This window comes from Cheilinus undulatus, linkage group 10 (assembly GCF_018320785.1).
Source record: "Cheilinus undulatus linkage group 10, ASM1832078v1, whole genome shotgun sequence".
Taxonomy (NCBI): Eukaryota; Metazoa; Chordata; class Actinopteri; order Labriformes; family Labridae; genus Cheilinus; species Cheilinus undulatus.
The window spans coordinates 6,876,144-6,896,517 of NC_054874.1; the positions used below are offsets into that span (position 1 = coordinate 6,876,144).

The following is a 20,374-nucleotide window of genomic DNA, read 5'->3' on the forward strand; positions in this document are numbered from 1 at the left end:
CATTAACTTTTGAAGCAGATTGGTCACCAGTCTAGCAAAAGAAAAGCCTGCTTGACTGGTAATGGTAAGGTCAACTGTGTAAAGTTAGACACTAAGACCTCATTCACCATGCTATGAAATAATAATGTGTAATTATGTAACATTACAACACATGAAACCAATACTCTGAACTACTGTCTTGAGTAAACCACTTTTACCGCTTTTGAAATCACTCGGCCAGCAGCCGCGTCAGGAGTGTAGTTCTGGCTTTGCATTTGCCTCTAAAACAACTCCGTCTCGTAATGTTCCGTGATTATTTCATAGCGTGGTGAATGTGCAGGTCACAACTTGTCCTCGAGAGCATTGTGGAGTTGTTGGATTGTGTATTTGATAAGTTTGATGAGGGAAAGCCAGAATTACCTTAAGACTCCATAGTGTTGGCTGAGCAGCTCCCATCTCAGCCCCGCCGATCTAAAAATAGCTTGCACCCACAACTAAAGGTAACAAACCTATTACTAAGACTATAGGGATTATGGCAATGGGCAAGTTTGCCAAAATGTTGAAATATCCCTTTAACACTCTAGATATGTTGGAATAAGGTTGCTGTGAACATGTGAAAACACTGAGATCTACATGTGACTGAATTTTGGATTAAGGCTGTTAGAAAGTTTTTCACCTCTTTCCTGGATGAGTTTAATTTGAGCGGGGCAAATACAAGTGGGCTGGTGATGTCATCAGCCCACAGTGGGGAGTTAACCTGCCCCCCTAATGCTACAACAATATAAAATCACAGAGCAGTTCATCTCAGTACAGTCTGTTGTTAGCCGATGTCACTGCCTTCATTAAAAATTAATAGTCAGTTAAATTCTGTTTTTTTGGTTCATTGTGAGGTAAATTTGCCAAATCTATCAGCCACAGTGGTCTATGGATCATTTAAAGTATCATAACAGAGATCTGAGCCGGAAAACTGACTTTGTCTCTTCTCACTTCTCTTCTTTTCTCAACTTCATTTCAACTTCAGAGATGTTTTATCTGACCTGGGGTTTCATCAGTGACCTGTCATACAAAAAAAAAAAGAAAAAAAAACCCTTAATACACTTATTTTACATCACCGTGGCTGCAGGAAGATTCTGAAGGGACTTAACCCAAGTGACTAATAATGAGGAATACATCTATGTGCACATAGAAAAGAAGTCCTCTGTTGAATTTTCAACCTCAGTGGATAAAGTGAGAAGCAGTGACATCCATCAAACAAAATAATAATAAGACAATATTGTTTATTTACCAGACACATTGATCATGTAAAAAGAAGTGAAGTAAATTGAATGAAATACATGTAGTCACAGTGTTGATACTAAACAAAGTGAACATAAATAAAGAGTTCCATCAATGATATATTACTGTATCTGTATACATTATGTAATAGATTGATCAGAGCATTCAGATCTGACCACATCATGGCGTTAACAGTTCATACATACAAGAGCTACACTCAGCTCCAGCGCCTGGAAACCTTCAGAGCTCAAAATTCAAGGTTCAACCATCCCTTTAAAATCTGCTTTTTCAACACAGTTTCAACACAAACGTCCCTTCATTTAGTAAATATCAATCACATACATTCTTGCTTCTCACTGACAGCAATGCAAAGCGACCAAGTACACCAAACCGTCTCTGAAGGCTTCCATAAAAACTTAACAAACCTATCTTTGTTTTTCATTTGGAAGTTTTAAGAACAAATACTCAGCAGATTCCTGTCTTCAGGAAAAACATCGCTGCACACTTTCCAGGATTACCCTCGGTGTGGGGCAGTAAACAGAAGGAAGAGGATTCACTCAGAGTGGATCAACAGACAGAGATTTGCCTGTTTGCAGGTTTTTTTAATAGTTTTGTACATAAGGCCTAAGTGGATGTGCTTCCATATATTTTATTTACTCCTTTTTTCTGTGGTAACTAGAGATCTAATGGTATTGTTGATTTCACGGTATCATGGTAACAGAAGCGTCTCTATACCGTCATGGACGTGACGGTTCAAACGTTAGGTCTGCAAGGCAAAAAGTGTAGTTTAGTAGAACAGAGTGAAGGGAAGTGGGAGCTACAGTTACCATCACCCCTTGCATACCCATCATCCTTGATGGGTATGCAAAAATGGTGGGTATACTACAAGTGGTGAGTGGGATTGTGGAGGCTCCAGCGACTTTTAAATCTGACGTGTGGAAGCATTTTGGTTTCCCTGACGGACAAACAAAAACCAATATGCAGACACTGTCTGAGTGCGGTGACACATTTGATGGGGAATACGAGTGACATGAGGAGCCACTTGGCAAAACATCACCCTGAAAAGATTTGTGAAGATGTGAGGAGAAAGCGTTCACAATCCTACTTCACCACAACACACCAAGGGCTCTACAAAGCAAAGGGTGTGTCAGTGACTAAATCCCCAAAACCTACTGTTGTTTTCAGTGATGGACAATAAAGGTTTTAGAAGGTTAGAGAACACGCCAAAGTATAAAATAGATATTTCAAACCTAATGAACACCTTTTTTTGCACATATTGTAGTATTCAAAGTACAACTGTTTGTTAATAAATGCTGCCATCACTTTTTTCCAAGTCTTCATTTGTTGATTTTGATTTTTTTTTTTTGTTACCGCAATAAATACCATGCTGTGGACTTAATACCAAGGTATTATCATACCATGAGAGTTTGATACCGTCACCTCCCTAGAGGTAACAAATCATTTCCAGTTGCTTTCTCAAGATCTCAACTTATCGATCTTGAATCCTCCCAGTTGCAAAAGCACTAAGCAAACAAATAGTCTAAATTCCCCTCATTATTTTGGGTAATGTCAGCATGATAAGTTATGATTGATTCTGTTACAGCGACCAGATTAGGTTTTCTGGATAGCTAAAGAATTACCTCAAGAAAACAAGCTTTGATATCCTGCAAAATGAGGAAATATTCCCTTGCAATAGAGAAAGTGGCACTGTCAGCCTGAGATAATGGGATAAATAAACTCATCATCATGGGAAAATGGAGTAAATAAATTGTATAGATGCATGTCTGCCTAGGGCCTTGGACAAAATAGAATAAATGCAAATTGCATGAACTAATTTCCATTTAAAAAGAGGCCAAACACTGCTCCTACAGATACACTTTGCATATGTTTCAGGCTTGTGGGATGCTTTGCATTCATCATGGGGCAGATGTGAGAGATGTTGTCAACACAAACTTGTGTCGCTGGGTAGCCAAGGTCAAGCTAGATGGCATCTTTTTGTCAAGGCTTTTTCACCCCTAGTAATACGTCCAGAGACCAGCAGCAACTTTTGGGGCCTTGAGACATCCACAGCATGCCCAGGGGCTCATGGCAACCCCTACAGCCTGCCTGGACAGTACCCTAGGCCATGCTCATCACCACACCCATCCCTTGCTCCGCCCTAAAGGAGTGGACTTTATCTAAACATATTATTTCCCCATGCCCCTGGTGATACACAAAGGCATCCAGAGCATAATATGGGTTGTGTCAATCCTCCTTCCTGCCCAGTAGTGCACTTTATAACTGTACAATATTTTTCCTTCAAACTGCTTCAACACAGATCAAAAATATTTCAGCTTTTACACTAATACAACTTATTTCCTGTCTTTGTTTGGCCATTGGTTTTGGGTTAAAGATTTCAGGAGATCTGCAGAAACGCTGACTGCCTTAAGTCTTGGAATAAATCATTTTATTTCTGCTGTTGACACACAAAAATTTCTACACGAGTATAATTCACTAACACTGACTCTGTCTCGCATATGAACACTCACTACTACAAACTCTTGCTATCAGCTAACATCATTTAAATACCAAGAATAAACCCTGCCTTTCGCTCACATGTCCCCTCCAGTGACCAAAACAAAACAACTCCAAAGAAGCCACACTACAGGCTGTGCTCTGTCTGAAATACAATGTCAAAAAAAAAAAGCATTGAACGTCTTTCTCTCTGCCTCGGCTTTATTCTCTGCGATAATGAGCCTGCCAAAGTCGGCTGCAGGGGCCTGGGGCGTGCTGTAGTAGTGACTGTCACAGCAGAGACGTAATGAGGAGGAGGAGTGGAGTTAATAGGAGTTTTCAAAGAGGGAGGAGAAGACGAAGAGGAAGATAGGCTCAGGAGGGATTTACAGGAGGAAGTGATTGAGCTCACAGGCAGCTTCATAGCAAAGGCTGCACATACACTTTAACTAAATAAATAAAACTAAACTTTCCTCCTCACCTGCAAGCTGAGAGGGTTTCATTTAACTTTATCTTGCTAAAACTATTTACACTGCAACAATGGCTTTGCTTAGTTTTTGCTTTATGACATCTCGTTCAGTGGTTCCCAACTTTGAAGCTTGTGACCCCAAAAAAGAGGGACTACTACCTTTCACATATTGCATACATCTACAAATTATAATCAGTTTTAACACAATTTATTCCTGGCCATTTCTGTTAATCCTTAAGTAAGAATGTCAACATTATTTCAAGGGGGAAATCAACATTTTTCTAATATCAATCAAAAACATTCTTATTTTAATTTACTTTCTATAAATAAAATACCTGAACATTTAGGAGCATTTCAGACTAGCTCTGTTACTTTTTAAACAACAAGAATAAGTACAGAGTTTTATGTTCATTTGCAGGCTGTTAATAGCATTTATTCTAGGCTGTAGTGTTAACCGTAGTATTTAAAGGAGGGTAGGGTGATATGGCATGAAACCACCAACCCTAATTTACGTTTGATTGATTTTCTTTCTTGCTTAATGTTGCAATATTTCCATAAAGAGCAGACAAACACATTTTGTCAGCTAGTTAATAAAAAACCTGATTTTGTCACAAACATGCTTTGGTAGGCATTCACAAACGAGCCTGTGCTACAAAACACCTCTTCAATGTAAGCCACTGCTAGCTCCTGTTTGAGTACCAGTTTTCTTTCCTCCAGCCTTTGTCGTTATTTAATCTGTATTTAAAAAGCCAAACTGGTACCTAATGAAGAGCCGTTTGGGAGCCAAACAACCAGCTCTACCGAGCAGGGGCCAAATGATGTGGATCTCTTTAAGAGAGGGATTTCCCATCAAAACCAGCGAGACTGGAGGTTGGTGATGCGGACACTAGCTGAGGAAACATGGGTAAGGTCAGAGCTAAACTGTGGCAAAACTATACTGAACCAAACCAGACCGGTTTGTGAAACACTACACCAGCGACTCCTCCAGGTGGAGGCTGCCATTTCTCTGCAAGTTTTTTAACCTTCTTTTATTTTTTGCCGGAATATTTCACTACTTTCGGGATGCTAAAGTAGCTTAAGAATTAAGAATGTCTGCATTTTGGCACTCTGAACACTCGGCATAGTCATAAACAGCTCTAATCATGGTGTTTTCAGTAGCATGTCTCTATGCAGAAATCACTGCTTGCCCCAAGGGGAGTTCTTGGCTGCTGCATGACGACATCTACAAAGAGCCTACTGCCCAGGCCTGATTTAGGATATAGAAAAGGCAGTAGTAGTGAATCAGTCTTTGCAAACAAACAAAACAAATATGGGATGTAGCTTAGCTGATGTGGATGCTTGGAGATGCCACATACCCCCAATAATATAAATATTAAAAAAAGAGTAATTATTTCAACCTCCTTCACCCTGTTAAGGGGTCTCAAACCCTCAGTTGGGAACCACTGGACTCAACATTAGATCTTCTTTAACACTGTATCAGCAGTTTGAACAGATTACAAGGGCTTCTCTGCTGCTTTTAGTTGCATTTGATAAGGCACTGTTAACACTAGTGTCTAATATCAGGAGTCAGGCCTTCACACTCACACGACACGGCTCTGACTAAACTGTTTCATGTATTTCAGCGCACTGACATCTCACTACATCCTTGATTATATAAAAATGGAAGGACAGGTCTGGATCCGATCACTTTGAGAGTAAAGAAAGATGTACACATGTTACAACAGTACTGGTTGCAGCAATATCAGAATACAGGGTTGGTTTGGACTTGAAAGGATCCGTCAGCTCAGGATTTGCGTCTCCTCTTCCTGCCTTAACATCATGTGTACTCACAGACTCACAGCTTCAACCCTTCTCATTAGTCTAGTCCAGCCTTCTCATGGCTTGCATAGGGCATGTAATGAGCACACAACAGAAACCAACCGTATGTATGGAGTTTACACATGTCCATGTGTTATATTGTCTTTGCCAGAGACTTGCAGGAGTATACTGAACTGGCCGTTAACAATAAATGTCATCATACAGTTTTAAATAAAGAATGAAAACAATCAGAGCAGCTCACAGGTGAGCTGTGGGGATGCTTGAGGAGTTCTGCACGTCTCCCCCTGTGTCTTTTCCATGCAGTGTTCAGGAGACAGACCAAGCAGCTGACTCTCCATTAAACCCCTCCTCCTGCTGCAGGAGCAAGTGTCAGTCAAACAGCTCTGCGGCGTCTGCTGAGGAGAGGATGGAGGAGGAGGAGGAGGAGCTGCTGCAGCTCTCTTGGTGGAATGTAGAGCAGGAAAAACAGAGTCACCCGCGCAGGAATCACATTATGATTATTAATGTTACAGGATCCTGGAGGAGGGTTTATGCTGAGACCCCACCCCCTTAATGCAGCTAATGGGACTTGTCCTTGGCGATGGAGGTTTCAGCGTCGGTCTCAGGGGAAGCCAGGGGCGGGACTCTCTCCACAGGGGAAGGCTCCTCCTTGGGGGAGGGGCTTTTATCTGATGAGTCAGCAATGCTGGGTTTGGCATCATCAGGTGTGTGCTCGTTGGGGATGAGAGGAGCTGTGGCTTTCTGAAGGCAGAGGACAGCATGCTAAAGAGGAAATACAGAGAGAGAAAAACTGAGCTACAGCAAAGCATCAAAGGAATAAACACATACATTAATAAAGCATTTAATTTGCTATAGTAATATTTATTTTTCTATTTTTGGGTCTGAGCCCTTTCACTTCTTCAATTTTATTATGTTGCAGCCTGATACTGCAGTTGGAAAAATAGCATTTGTTCTCATTAATCCCTTTGCAAAACACTTCAAATTTAGCTCAGGTTGCTCCCATTTCACTTGATCTTTGCTGAGATGTTTCTGCACCTTGATTGGAGTCCACCTCAGAGCAAAAACAAGCTAAGAGGTCAAAGGAACTGCCTGCAGAGCTCAGAGAGAGGTTTGTTGCAAGGCACAGATCTGAAGAAGGCTACAAAAAATTCTGCTACACTGAGGGTTCCCAAGAGCACAGTGACCATTACTTTTAAATGGAAGAAGTTTGGCACAACCAGGACTCTTCCAATGACTGGTTGGAAACTGAGCAATCTGGGGAGAATGGTCTGAGTAAGATCTGTGTCCAAGAACCTTATGGTCACAGACTGAGCTCCAGAGATCCTGTGTGGAGATGGGACAAAGTTCCAGAAGGACAGCCATCGCTGCAGCCCTCCACTGATCTGGGCTTTATGGCAGAGTGGAAAAAGAAACAAAAGAAACACATAAAAGCCTGCTTGGCTTTCATGAAGAAGAAAAAGTTGAAAAAATAAAACACTGCAGAAGATGAGGGCTAAATGCATTATGCTCTCTGAAGCCAGTGAAGAGATGAGACAAAAGGAATTTTATCTGCAGAGATGGACAGTTCGGAATAACATGTCTAAGCCTATAATGTGCTTATCCTTATCCTGGTACTTGGGGAGTCGAGTCACCTTGCCTGAGAGAGGGAAACTCGGGCAACCCCTTTAGAGCCAGACATGATGAGAAGCTGGATGGCAAGAGTCTGGTGGCTGGGCTTAAGGGCTTTGCACACAAAGTCAGTTTTTTTCATCGGAATTTTTCACGTTATAAAAGAAAATTGAACTCATGTTGTCCCAATCATGTCTGCAGACTGACTCTGAAACTTAAGTCCGTCATCATGTTTTATTTCGGGACGGTTTGATTTTATGTGAATTTTTGCAATGGTGATTGATGACTCAGATCAGTGTCTGCTGCTTCCTTCGCTCTCACTCGCCCTCCTTCCCTTTCTCTCTCCCTCTCCTGCTCTAAACCCTTACCTTAAACACCTTAGTTTGTCTGTGTATTGTGTGGATATCAACAATGGAATTATAACAGATGAAGGCAAGTTTTAGCCTACTAACAGGTCAGGGGAAGGAATTAAAAAATTGCACTCCATCTCTTCAATGTGGAACAGCGCTGTGAAGCATGAACATGTGGTGTATGAAGATCTCTGTCAGGGTGGATGGATCCAGTGGGGTTAAAGGAGTGACAGAGCCACAGGCTTGCAGCACGAAACAATTTGTCACATTCTACAAATGTTCGCATTTCAGGCAAGTAAAATCACAACAGATTAAGCGTGGAAGGTCTGAGTGTGTCACATTTTATAGGATTACGGATATGAAAAACGCAACAATAACAGACCCAGTTTGTGAAGACTTTAGCCCAAAGAGGACTCATGGAGCCACCAGCCTCTTGGCCCACAACCCACAGGGTTGAGCTTAGTGGTTGGGTGCACTACAAGCAAGGCAGCAGGCAAAGGTGGATGCCCAGGTGGGTTGACAGGCGCCTCAGTGAGAGTCCAATCTCGATAAGACTACCCATGTTTTAAAAAAATGCTTTTATTCTGAAATTGTTTCCAGGGTACTTAATTTGTTATTGAAGTCATTTTGCTAAACTGTACAGACCTTTCTTCAGAACTCTCAAGCTTTCTTTCAAAAAAATCAAAATAAATCACAGAGGCTGTTTGCACCAATGTATATTATTTAAAGGTAGAGTGTGTAATGTTTAGCTTAGTTGCCTTTAGCGGAACAGACTTGGTAAAAATGAAACATCATGCTGATAATGAGAAAAGCCTATCATTCATACATAGGGAGGGTCCCCTCCATGAAGTCTGCCAACTTGGATTGCTGCATCTTGCATTTTTTTACAGCACCACAGAAGGAAACAGATAACAGAAATTAATTTCTTTTTATTCCACTGGTTGCCACAGTTACTCCCAGAATTGCAATCTAGAATCTGATAGTTTGATGGTGCAAATGTCCCCAATTTTACACACCGCACCTTTAAATCATCAGATTACAGCTGATATTTTGATTAAGATCTCACTCTTTAACTGCCACTCTGATTCTTGCAGTGCATGCAGTGGTTTTTGCACCTGCATGTCTCTTAAGCTCAGGTTTTAACATTAAACCAGGATAGGTATGACTAATGAGTTAAACTAAATGACCACAATTTTTTATTGATATGCATTAAATATAAGTTAGTTGATGCACATCTCTTCTACCTTTTCTGTATAGAATCAGTGCTTATGAAAAGTATAAAACTAAGAAATTTTAACACTTGGCAGTACAATGATTTACTGAAGCCTAATCATTGGAAAATTAATGCACAGATGCAGATGTTAAATCTCTTGGTAGTCATTTTGAATAATGAAGATGTCAATATCCATCTAAATTATCCCAATTATGATTTTTACTATAATGCACCAGCTCTAACATTATCCATGCAATGAATATGTGAACACATTAGGTGATAATTATCTGGGTGTTAGCAGAAAAGAAAACATTTGCACCATAAAAGTAACTGACTTCATGATGGCAGATGTGTAAAAAGCTAGAAAATGGCTCCACATCAGAGACAGAGGATGGATTTTTTATAAGAAAACTCTTCTCATCTCTGCAGCACTCACTCTAATTGGTTTAGTCTGTTTTATGGCTGCTCTCTGTTTTCTCCTCTCTACTTCTCAGCCTCCATCCACTTTGATGAAAGTGTGTGACAGGGTGGGTACAGTGTGTGCGTTTTCTTACCGTGGTTTGTGTCGCTGGGTTGCTGCTGCTAGAAGAGTCATCGGAGCAGGAGGGCGGTTCAGCAGGCGTTGCAGAAACGGGTAAATCGTCCTGCATCAGTCCTCTTCTGTCCAAGACGCTGCAGAGAGACGAGGTGATCAGTCACTAACAGCATCCTGATCATTATTCACCACAACTACACTCAGGAGAGCCACAAATCTGAGAATCTAATCTATCACAGGTGCTGATACAGGCCTCACTGTTACAGCAGAGATATAAATGTGAACATGAGCATGAATTAAACAACAAAGACGTCAGATTCTGATTCAAGCCAGGTGTTTAATACTAAATAAATCCGGTTCTGCTGGAGATCACAGAGTCTTTAATCTGGTGGACTCACCTAGGATATGTCGGTCCACAGAGAACCTCACAGCAGTTTTTGATGATGTTCTTGTGGCTGTAGGGGTTCTGGACTCGGTTTTTCCCCGACCAGGATCCTTTAATCTGGAAAACCACAACACTTATCACTAAGGTTGTAAAAAGTCTCGAAACAAGAACCAAAACACCTGAATGTCTTGTAATCAAGTACAGTTCAAAAACATTTCCCCCGTTCTTATACCTTATTCAAAAGCATTGCTCCATTTTTAGATGTTATACCCACAGGCTGGGTTTTGACCTACTAAAAAAAGATGTCATAAGAGACTTAATGATTCCTGGTTTAATGGGAACTCGGCGCCAATGGCTGCAAAAGAGACAGGCGACTAAAACCACTTTAATAATTCATTGAAAAAATCTGAGGATTCATACAAAGGATTTCATCAGCCATGAAGAAGTCTTTTTAGGCTGTGAGGTGAGTGAAGTACAGAACAGTGTATCAGTGGAAGGACATTTTACCCAAAAACATCAGTTTTAATGGTGGTTAGTTCCCATCATTTAAAACTTTTATACATAAACATAAAAATCTATGTGACTGTGTCATGTTGATTTTCTTACTGTGAGTGAAATATTCAGCTCAGGACATCATGCTTTCAATGCTTTCTATTTTTTAAACAGATTCTCAATTGAAGACTCATCACTCTAAATGATGGCTCCATTTTAAAGGTTGAATATTGAATAAAAATGTTGAATAAAAACAGATAAATGAAACAAAGGAAATTTAAAAAAACGGAAGAAAGCAGCAATAACAAAACAATGATAAAAATTTAATTAAAAAAAGTATGCATGTCATGCCTAATAAGTGGAGCTGCCCTCCTACAGCTCCTCTGCTTATAATCTTACTGCAATATACAGCCATTTAAGTTACAAATCCTATAGTTGTCATTTAAAGAATCACAAAAATTACAAGTGCTGCACAGTTATGTGGTTGTACAGTATTTGAGAAGTGGGTCTAAAATCTCAAAGCCCAGCTCACAGTGCCGTTAAAAGCCATCATATTTATACCCCTGCATTTCCCCTCCACTATAAATGTCCAGACCTGCTCACAGATACGTCAGGGCCTCTGAAAGACACAGTTATCAGGCTCTCCCCAGATGGCATTCAGTAATAGTGACATGTTTGGATTCGCATGCATCCTGGCTAACATTTTTCTCCTGGGCCTGGCTCTAGTCAACCTGTGTGATGGCAAAAAGTTTGCTCCATCTAAATTGTGTGGTTTTGTTGCTTTTATAAGTAATTTGTCTAGGTTTAATACCAAAGGTAATTGTTGCTTAAATCTAGGATGAACCATGTCTATGTTACCCTCCACCAGCTGCTCCATTATTCTGTGCCAGAGGTGGAAACTAATGACCCTAACCCTGACATTTACTTAACTTACTGTAATCAAGCAGCTGTTTTGTGTACATTCTAAAATCAGTAATTTTATTATTACTTAAGTATATTCTGGAGGAAGGGGTGTACTTCATTACATTTTAAAAAGTCAGAGCAAGAAGGCAGTAGCTTTCTGCCAACAACATGAAACTGAAGTTTTTTGTCTTTGACGACTCATGACAGTAGCACATAGCAAGAGAATAATTCCACATTACGTCTATAGACAGCTGTTCACTTTATTATGGATGTCGCTTTATATCAGTAACCTGATGAATTCATATTCTCATGCTGCTACTGCACTTTTAAGAAAGATCATGTTTCACTGTATGACCCCTAGAGTATCGAATTTTTTTTTTTTCCCATTTAAAGCTCTTTATTGATTTGAGTCCTAATCAATACCATCTTTTCTGTCATTTGGTAGAAAGACAAAAAATGACAGGACATGAGTTCTGTAGGTCACTATTCAATCTACTAAACCTGTTTTAAACTACTGAAAAACACAGACAAATTTATTGTCCTTACAAATGGATTCATACTTCTGTACTGTATCTTACATACTGTAAGAAAGCTCACTGTGGTAAAAGCCTCACCTCGTATGCATATTTGCACTAATTGATCTATTTAAGATACTAATCACTATTTTGATCTATTAACCATACTCAAATGCTGCAGGTAATTAACCTACTGACTGTAACTCAAATACTGTAACAAAGCTCACTGTGGTAAAATGTCTCACATCATGTGCATATTTTCACTTAATAATCTATTTACCATACTAATTACTATTTTAATATATTCGCTGTAACTCAGATGCTATAAGAAGGCTCTCTGTGGTAAACAAAAAAAAAAACTCACCTCAAATGCACACTTGCACTAATCAGCTATCTTACATTATCTCATCTAACTCTTGTGAATCTGTCCACATCTTTACACATTAATCATGTCTAACCAGCATTCTTGCACCCTTTCCATATCTTGCAAGCCTACCATACCACTAACAGGAGTTTGTACATATTTTTATCTTAATTTTTTTGTACTTTTTTTTTCAATTTTATACATTTTTTGTATTCAAAGTTCAATTACTGTACATTAAGAGCAAAGCTTACCACAGTCAAAAGTCTTGTTGTGTAAGCATACTTGGTCAGTAAAGCTGATTCTGATAATAAGCTGGTCTTGGATGCATCATAACATTACCGTTAGCTAGCCTGTTAAGTAAGCTAATTGAGGTCCATACTACCAATGACAACATGGATATCAACACTGGATTGTTTTTATCTAACAGGAGTTTGCATCCCCCTTTCATGGACTTTCTGAGCAGATGAGGAGCAGCTAAAGCCAGTGAGTGCATGCTTCTCCCAAAGTCTGAGGTTTTTTCTCCCCTAAAGCTGACAGTCGAAGGTACTGTAGATTTGATGCTGATGTGCTTTGGGCTGATGAATTAATAAGCCTTCTACCAAAGTGCTTCCTACTTGCTAGTCTGTGCTCTTGCTCTGAACTCTGACACACAGTACAGTGGCTGTGGTTCAGAAGAGAGAGCAGAGAGAGCAAAGAGAGCGAGACAGACATGTCTCCTCCTCCCTAAAAGTGTTTCCTGACGTCCCCAGCTGATCTGTGGACGTATTTTTATCCATTTACAAGAGGGGAAAAAAACATGCTGTCTGGGCACTGTGATATTGAAGCCAGGTTATAAAAATTGGTTTTAATGATATTAAGAATTAACCGTGCAGGAATTTTGTCTCGTTTAAAACCAATAATCCACATTCAGGCAGCCATTTTAATATAAAAAACAAAGAGAAATAGATAAAACTGCATCATAACTGTGCAGGATTGATTGGTTTCAGAGAAATATATTTCTATTTCCCTATAAAGAAAGATGGAGTAGAGGAGAAAGTGCTTGTAAATTTAGATTCATACATAACTGACCTTAAACTAAAGTTTGACTGCAGTGTTTGTACCGAGTGACCCTCCAGCAAGACAAAGACGAGGCTCTTTTTTTAGTCGCAGTGGATGTAGGTCAACAGTCTGCCTGTGAGGTACTTCGCTGCTGCATGCCTACGTGTACTATCCATCTATGTGCAGCAGACACAGTTGACAGGTTATGTGTCATCCTATGGGAGACCCGAGCTGCTACAACACTCAAGGTGCCTTCTCCTGTTCGCCCTTATTCCACCATCTCTATCTCCCTCTCCTCCTCTCCCGCTCCTCCACCTCTCTGCCACAGCAGTAGCTTCTGGCAGCGTGCCCAGGCCCTGCAGGTATCGATGCATCTATTATTAGGCCAATCACAGATATTGAAACGGCGGGGCTGACAGCCATTTGTTTCAACTCCTGGAGCCACATTTCACTGTAGGTGCACACTGCAGAGCTTCAAAAAGAAAAAAATGAGGCCAGACATCCCACAGGAAGGAAAAAGGGGAATAATAAATTAATCATTACAACAAAGTATGAGTGCACTCTCTTGCTTTCAGCCATCTAGATCCTCCCACCACATGCAGCATCTCTGCTGCTCTCTGCTTCTTGTCACAGCCTCTGCAGTCCGATGTGCGCTAACAAAGCCTCTGATAAAGTATACACAACATAACTGACTGTCAACCTGCTTTACATCAGCCTTACTGTGCTGACTAAATAAAGCAATCAAGCCTCTTTAAAAGTGGATGACTGGTCCAGTCAAAAACCAAAGGCTGTGTTTTGTTCTTGCTTTTATTTAGAATAGCTCATGCATATTTTTAGATCATTAGGCTTTGTTGACTTTGTGGGCAGCTAGGAGTCCAAGAAACTGCTGCGTTTAGCATTCAAAGCATTTACAAGCCAATTTGTGGAATAAAGCTGGCGCTGCTGTACAGAGCACTTCTCTGTTGAAAGAAGAATTTTGGTCTCTGAGTGGATAAAAAAGGACGTATTAAATTTTAAAATACAGTCAGGGTGATCGGTCAGCCTCTCCATGTGGTCCTTTGTGCCTTCTAAAGTCTGATTTAAATAAAGGAGTATAAATGAATGTACCATAGAGTGAAGAGAGCTTTAGTCTGAGCTGACAATATAAATAGATTCTTTCTATTGGAGCTCACAACACTGTGTGTTTGCTTTACTACAGTTTACAGTATAAAAGCCTTGTTAAACAAGCTGCAGTTTAGCAGCCCTCTGTCCTTCAGCTGAGAGAGGTGGTGCCGTTGCCAAGGCAACAGCTCTGTGGTTTTAGAAAAAAGTCATGTTTACACATCTCTGATGTACTGTATGTTTATCTTTCCACACATTAGGCCAGGCTGTAACGTTTACTGACCTAGCTTTAACACTATACTTTACAGCTTCATTATCCGTCCATTTATCTTTAAAAACAGACATTTAAAACAGATTTAAACCTTTGTAATCACTCTTTGTTGTGCCTGAAAGTAGCTTTGTTTTACAAGGTTGAAATGAGACTGCACTACACACTGGTTCACTCTAAAGAGGGTTTACAGAAGGAATCTACAAAGATCTTAAAAAAGCTTTTCACTTTCAACTCCAAAAGCATTATGGGTAGGGAAGTCTATTAAGTCTATTAAATTGTGTTTTTCACTCAGTTTTTTTCCTTGCATCTTCAAACACCCCTCGCCAGAGACGCATGGAAACATAATTAAGGACAGAGGAAATGAAGCTCAGCATTAGTATGCAGGACACGGTAGCCATACCCCCTGCTATGATCAGCTGACAGTCAGCTGATCCCAATTATCGCCTTCCAGTTCCCACAGCCAATCACAGCTCTTTCTCTCAACACAGCGGTGTATTTAAATATGACATTCTTCCCACTAACCTGTGCTTGCATTAACGCTGATGCACCACGCTGTTGGCAAAGCTTAACCTCCTCCACCCCAGCCTCCTCCTTTATAGCACCTTCATATTGTGATTCATGCTACTATGGATTAATTACTTCTGAACTAATTTTACTGCATTCAATACACATTGTCATCAATGTATCCATCCATATGGGGGTCTCTGGAAAGTCAAAGCAAGCTGCTTGACTGATCCAGGAAGCATCTTTTGAGCAGAGCCTTCTCCACCAAGTAAAACTGTAAATCCATTTTGCAATAAAATGGTTAAATGTATGACGGACTGAAATGTGTTGAAAGAGACATGAGGCATTATTTCCTCTGCAGCGTCTCATGAATCGACTGCATTTTATGATGGCAGCATCAACTGCTCAATCAAGCTATCAGGTTAAAACAGCTGATGTGACAGCATAAAAAGGCACTGTATTTATTCTGATAAAATGCAAATGTAACCAGCAATTTTGGCAGCTATTTTCAATGTATTCTAAAGTACTATTCTCACAGGACTAGAGCTAAATGTGGACCTCTGATAATTTGTGAATCACCCCTGACGTCAGTGTTTGGTGCAGAGCATTCACACGGGATAAGCAAAATCTGTAATGTCCTGAGCTTACCAACTTCATTATATGACACCTTCCTCTTCAGGACTTTTTCAACAGTGTTAACTGTTTATACCAGAGCATAAAAGTCAGAAATAAACAAATTAATCATGTCCCTTACTGGCCTCTGTGATCAGGAGCTAATTTGCATGTAGACAGTGAGCAACATAAACAAACTAGATGCAAAGTACAGCACTGTGTGACAGGATGATTCAGACCATGAAAACAGGGTTAGTCGGCTGTTATGTACAGCTTCAGATCCATACACTAAAAAACTTTAACTTGATTTTAAAGATATACTTACGTCCTCATTGGTGGTCTGGTTGAGTGAGATCAGGTAGGTATGGAAGCCGGTCAGACCAACCACCGACCACAGAGTGAAGAAACAAACCAGCACCTCCAGCACAGTGGACACGAGTTAAGAAAACAGAAACAGATGTTTTCTACATGATACACTCTCACTGATTAAACATTTAGCAGTGGGTAAGAAAAGATGGTGGACAATTATCTGGACAAAGAAGACAAGTTCAGCCTGCTGGAATAACTTAATATTAGTTTACTGGCCTCCTTAACCCCCTGACATGGTGGTTACTGTTGTTTAACCTGTGATACTTTTACAAACATATTTTATCAGCTTTGGTTAGCTAATTATCTAATAAGGCTATGATAGCTCCACGACTTGGTTCCCAACACCGACTCTGGTCTACTTTAGAAAGATCAGAGCTGATGTGTTACAAAATAAAGAAGGTTTTTGGTGTGTTAAAAGGCTAAAACCAACAGGTTAATTTATGGAGAGGAAGATAACAGAAAGGAAGAATTACAGTGTGTTACAGTATGGAGTCAGTAAATCCTAGAAAAATTCCACTGCTGCTGCTTCCACACTTCTGAGAACGCAAACTAAGACTTTCTAAGTTTATTAAATTGCAAATTTCCAAGAAAAAAGAGGAAGTCATTAATCTTGCTCTAGTTTAGCTAAGTTGGTAGAGCAGGTACCCATAAACAGAGGCCAGTCTTCAACACACTTGGTGCAAGATTGATTCCCTGTCTCTGATCAGTTTGTTGCAAGTCTTCCCCTTCTCTCCCCATTTCCCCTGGCTCTTTGCAGCTGCTCAAAAATCCACTTTAAAAAAATCCTTAACTTATAAGAAAAAATTCTTAATTTTCAGATTAAAAAAATGTATTGACAAGATTTACAAGAACCCAAACTTTGAATTTTTGAGATGAAAAGGTCAAAAATCGCCCTTGCATGATAGAAAATCATACAAGATGAAGCTGTTTTCGGTGCACATCCTGCTGTTAAGCACTGAATCCAATTTAACTTTTCACTGGGACGTAGAAAAAAAGAGACAAGCACTTCAGCAGTGACTGATCACATTATTATTAGCATCTGGACTTTGAGGAAACACTGCCATGACTAGGGGCTATTTAGGAGAAAACAACACACTGACAGGCAGGAAATAAACAGAGATCCAACCTTTGTTTTGAGTTTTATTTCTTGTAAATTTATGACTATGATAAATGTATGACTTTAAAAAAGGAAAAAATCTGAGTTAGGTTTCTCATAAATAGCTGTCTTTAAATTGTCATACACATGATTTTTTCTAAATCATAAAGTAATAATTTCCAGATTTTTTAAACCTGAGAACGTTGAAGTTTTTTCTTGTAAATTTACAACTTTAAAACTCAAAAATTCAGAGTTAGCTTTCTTGTAAATCTGTGAATTAACAATCAAAAACATTGTGTTTTTTTAAACAGATCTATTTTTTCAAGTGGTCCTGATATACCTTCATAAAACAGATTCCATACTATATTTTTATTTTGTTTTAATCCTGTCACATTTGGCTGCTAGGCTAAGCTAGCTCATTTTTCTGTACATATCCCTTAGACTGTGTTTTATCTTTCATTGCAATATGACCAAAGGAATCATGTTTAAAGTCTAAATGATGTTTGAATCAAATTTAACAACACTTTTGGTCACATTTACTGGTTCATTCTTTAAAGAGCTCTATACAACAGGAGCTGGATTATATCCCAGCTGTGATTGGGCGAGAGGCTGGGTACAACCAGGACTGGTCACCAGTCAATCCCAGGGCTGACATGTAGAGACAGACAACCAGGCACTCTCTCACTCACATCTACGGGCAATTTAGAGCCACCAATTAACCTAACGAGCATGTCTTTGGTAGTGAGAGAAAGCCAGAGAGAACCCACACATGCACGGGAACATGCAAACTCTGAAACTTTACAGCTGTGCAAAACAGCGTCATCTCTTTATTAACTGGGCCCTTCATCACTCAGACTGTAAATAATGGTAAGGATTATCTCAGTGATTAAACTTAAAAGACTTCAAGTTAAGGGGCAGAATGAATACATGTAAACTGCTACTGTGGAGAGAGTCTTGACCACAAATCTCAGTAAGTTCTGGAAGCCTACAGCATCAGTGAGCTTTAGGGAAACATAAAGTAAATATTTGACATAGTGGGAAAACATTGCTGAGCGCTGAAAACCTTTAAAGGTCTCTTTGGTGTGTACTGTTATTGAGCAGGGAAATGAAAGACCCAGAGAGGGAGAATTTATCTCCATTAATCATTTTTGGACATTTTTGTAACATGAAACCTCGAAACTAAAGACGATAGCTGTTCTTACTCATCCTCAATCTTACTCTAGGTTATTACTGAGGCTACACTCATGCCTATATATGCTAATGGCTACATCTTATTTTGGCACAGAATAGCTTGCATGCACTATTTCCTACACTTTTGCTCTTGTTTCCAAAGGCTTAATAAGGATGCGTCTTCATGGTGTTAATACATCCAAAGCTTGACAGGCAGACTGTGCCAAGAAGCCAGGCTGCTATTTAAAAAAATCACAGTTTGTGGAATGGTTTAAGGGAAAAGTCACAGTCTGTCTGTTATGCTTAAAAATGTTGAAGTTTCTATTTTAGGAAATCAGGCAAATATAGTAGAGGCAGCAGCTGTTTTGTGATGTACACTGCGGTCAGAGCTTTAAAGGATATGTTCCAGGTGTTTCCTTCAAAGTGTTCAGAAAACCATTATCCACCGAACCTGTGAACACAGCAACAGAGGAGAGTTACAAAGGAAAAACTTTCAAGAAATCCCACTGCTTCATTATGCATTTTCTCTCAAATACAAAAGGCACTATTCTCATGTATTACTAGAATATTAAGATAACAAGCCTGGAGCTAATTATCCTGGCTAGAAACCCCCCCCCCCCGTTTCCTCGTCTCTCTGTCCTCTTACTGTCTGCTTTTGCTTGAAGGAAGCAGGAGGACAAGGATAAAAGAGGAATCACGTCAAGCTGTCGGTTTGTGTTGCATATCATGTTACGCTCCAGGAAGAGCCTGGTCTGAACAAGGTCGTCGTTTCAGCACATGTGCAAGTGTTTGTATTCACACCAGTGGGTTCGTCGTCCCTGTTTTTCCACATTCTCTAAACTCGTCATGTATCTTCTACATAATACTCCTTCTGCGGTTTGCAGGATACTCACGCATGACGACGTGCACGATGTTGAAGGTGAAGATGTAAATGGTGAGCAGGGAAAGCGACATGGTGAACAAGTAGAAGTATCTGTAGTTCCTCTTGCCCACACAGTTGCCCACCCATGGACAGTGGTGATCAAAACGGTCTGAAAGAAGAGAGAAGTTCTCATTTTAAATATGCAAGTTTCACCAGAGGCTGCATGCAAACTTCCTTTGAAAAGAGACACTTTTGGAAATCAAATGAGGGTTATAAATAAAAAAGGTCTCAGCTGCAGCCTTTTAGGTAAAAACAGCTTTGTGCTGCAGCTTTTGTGAGCCTGCAGTCTAAATATAGGGATCACTTTCTTTTCGCCTCTCAGTTTTCTGTTATTTGGAGGAGATCCAGGTGAAAAGCAGGTCAGGGTCAGACGGACAACAGGAAACACACCGCCGCTCCCCCCGCATTGAATTTCACAACAATTTACAGTAAACAGAGGCAGAAATGCATAAAATGTTTCAGTGCTGATTGCTGTCGTTAAGGGATTTCACGCACACTTTTAAACACAGGAAAGTGCTGGAATCCCAAAAAAATTAAGATGCCAGGATCTGCTAGTAAACAAAGGAAGCACCTGGGTTCTTACACCTACAGTGGAGTGTGGAGCAGTGGAAACGTGTCCTCTGGAGGGAGGGAGTGATAATAGCATAGGGTTGTTTTTCAGTGTTTGGGCTAGGCCCCTTATCTCCAGTGAAGGCTATTCTTAATGCTTCAGCATACCATTTTGGACAATGCTTTGGTTCAAACTTTGTGGCAACAGCACTGGGAAGGTATTTTTTTAGTCTGAAATGATTGTGCCCCAGTGCACAAAGCAAGGACTATAAAGACATGGTTTGATGAAGAACTTGACTGGCTTGCACAGAGCTCTGATCTCAACCCCATCAAGCACCTTTGG

The 20,374-nt window shown here is 40.0% G+C and overlaps 1 protein-coding gene across 1 annotated transcript in view; it reads right to left on the bottom strand.

Annotated features, from left to right (window-relative positions):
* Positions 1–1,301: 1,301 nt before the first annotated feature.
* Positions 1,302–20,374, bottom strand: part of zdhhc9 (zinc finger DHHC-type palmitoyltransferase 9) — a 50,738-nt gene continuing 31,665 nt past the window's right edge. The window contains exons 4-9 of the mRNA XM_041797768.1: positions 19,454–19,591; positions 18,963–19,011; positions 16,251–16,353; positions 10,139–10,242; positions 9,760–9,877; positions 1,302–6,796 (exon numbers count right to left, since the gene is read on the bottom strand). Of these exons, the coding sequence (XP_041653702.1) occupies positions 6,593–6,796; positions 9,760–9,877; positions 10,139–10,242; positions 16,251–16,353; positions 18,963–19,011; positions 19,454–19,591 (716 nt within the window). The 3' untranslated portion in view covers positions 1,302–6,592. The remainder of the gene's footprint in view (positions 6,797–9,759; positions 9,878–10,138; positions 10,243–16,250; positions 16,354–18,962; positions 19,012–19,453; positions 19,592–20,374) is intronic.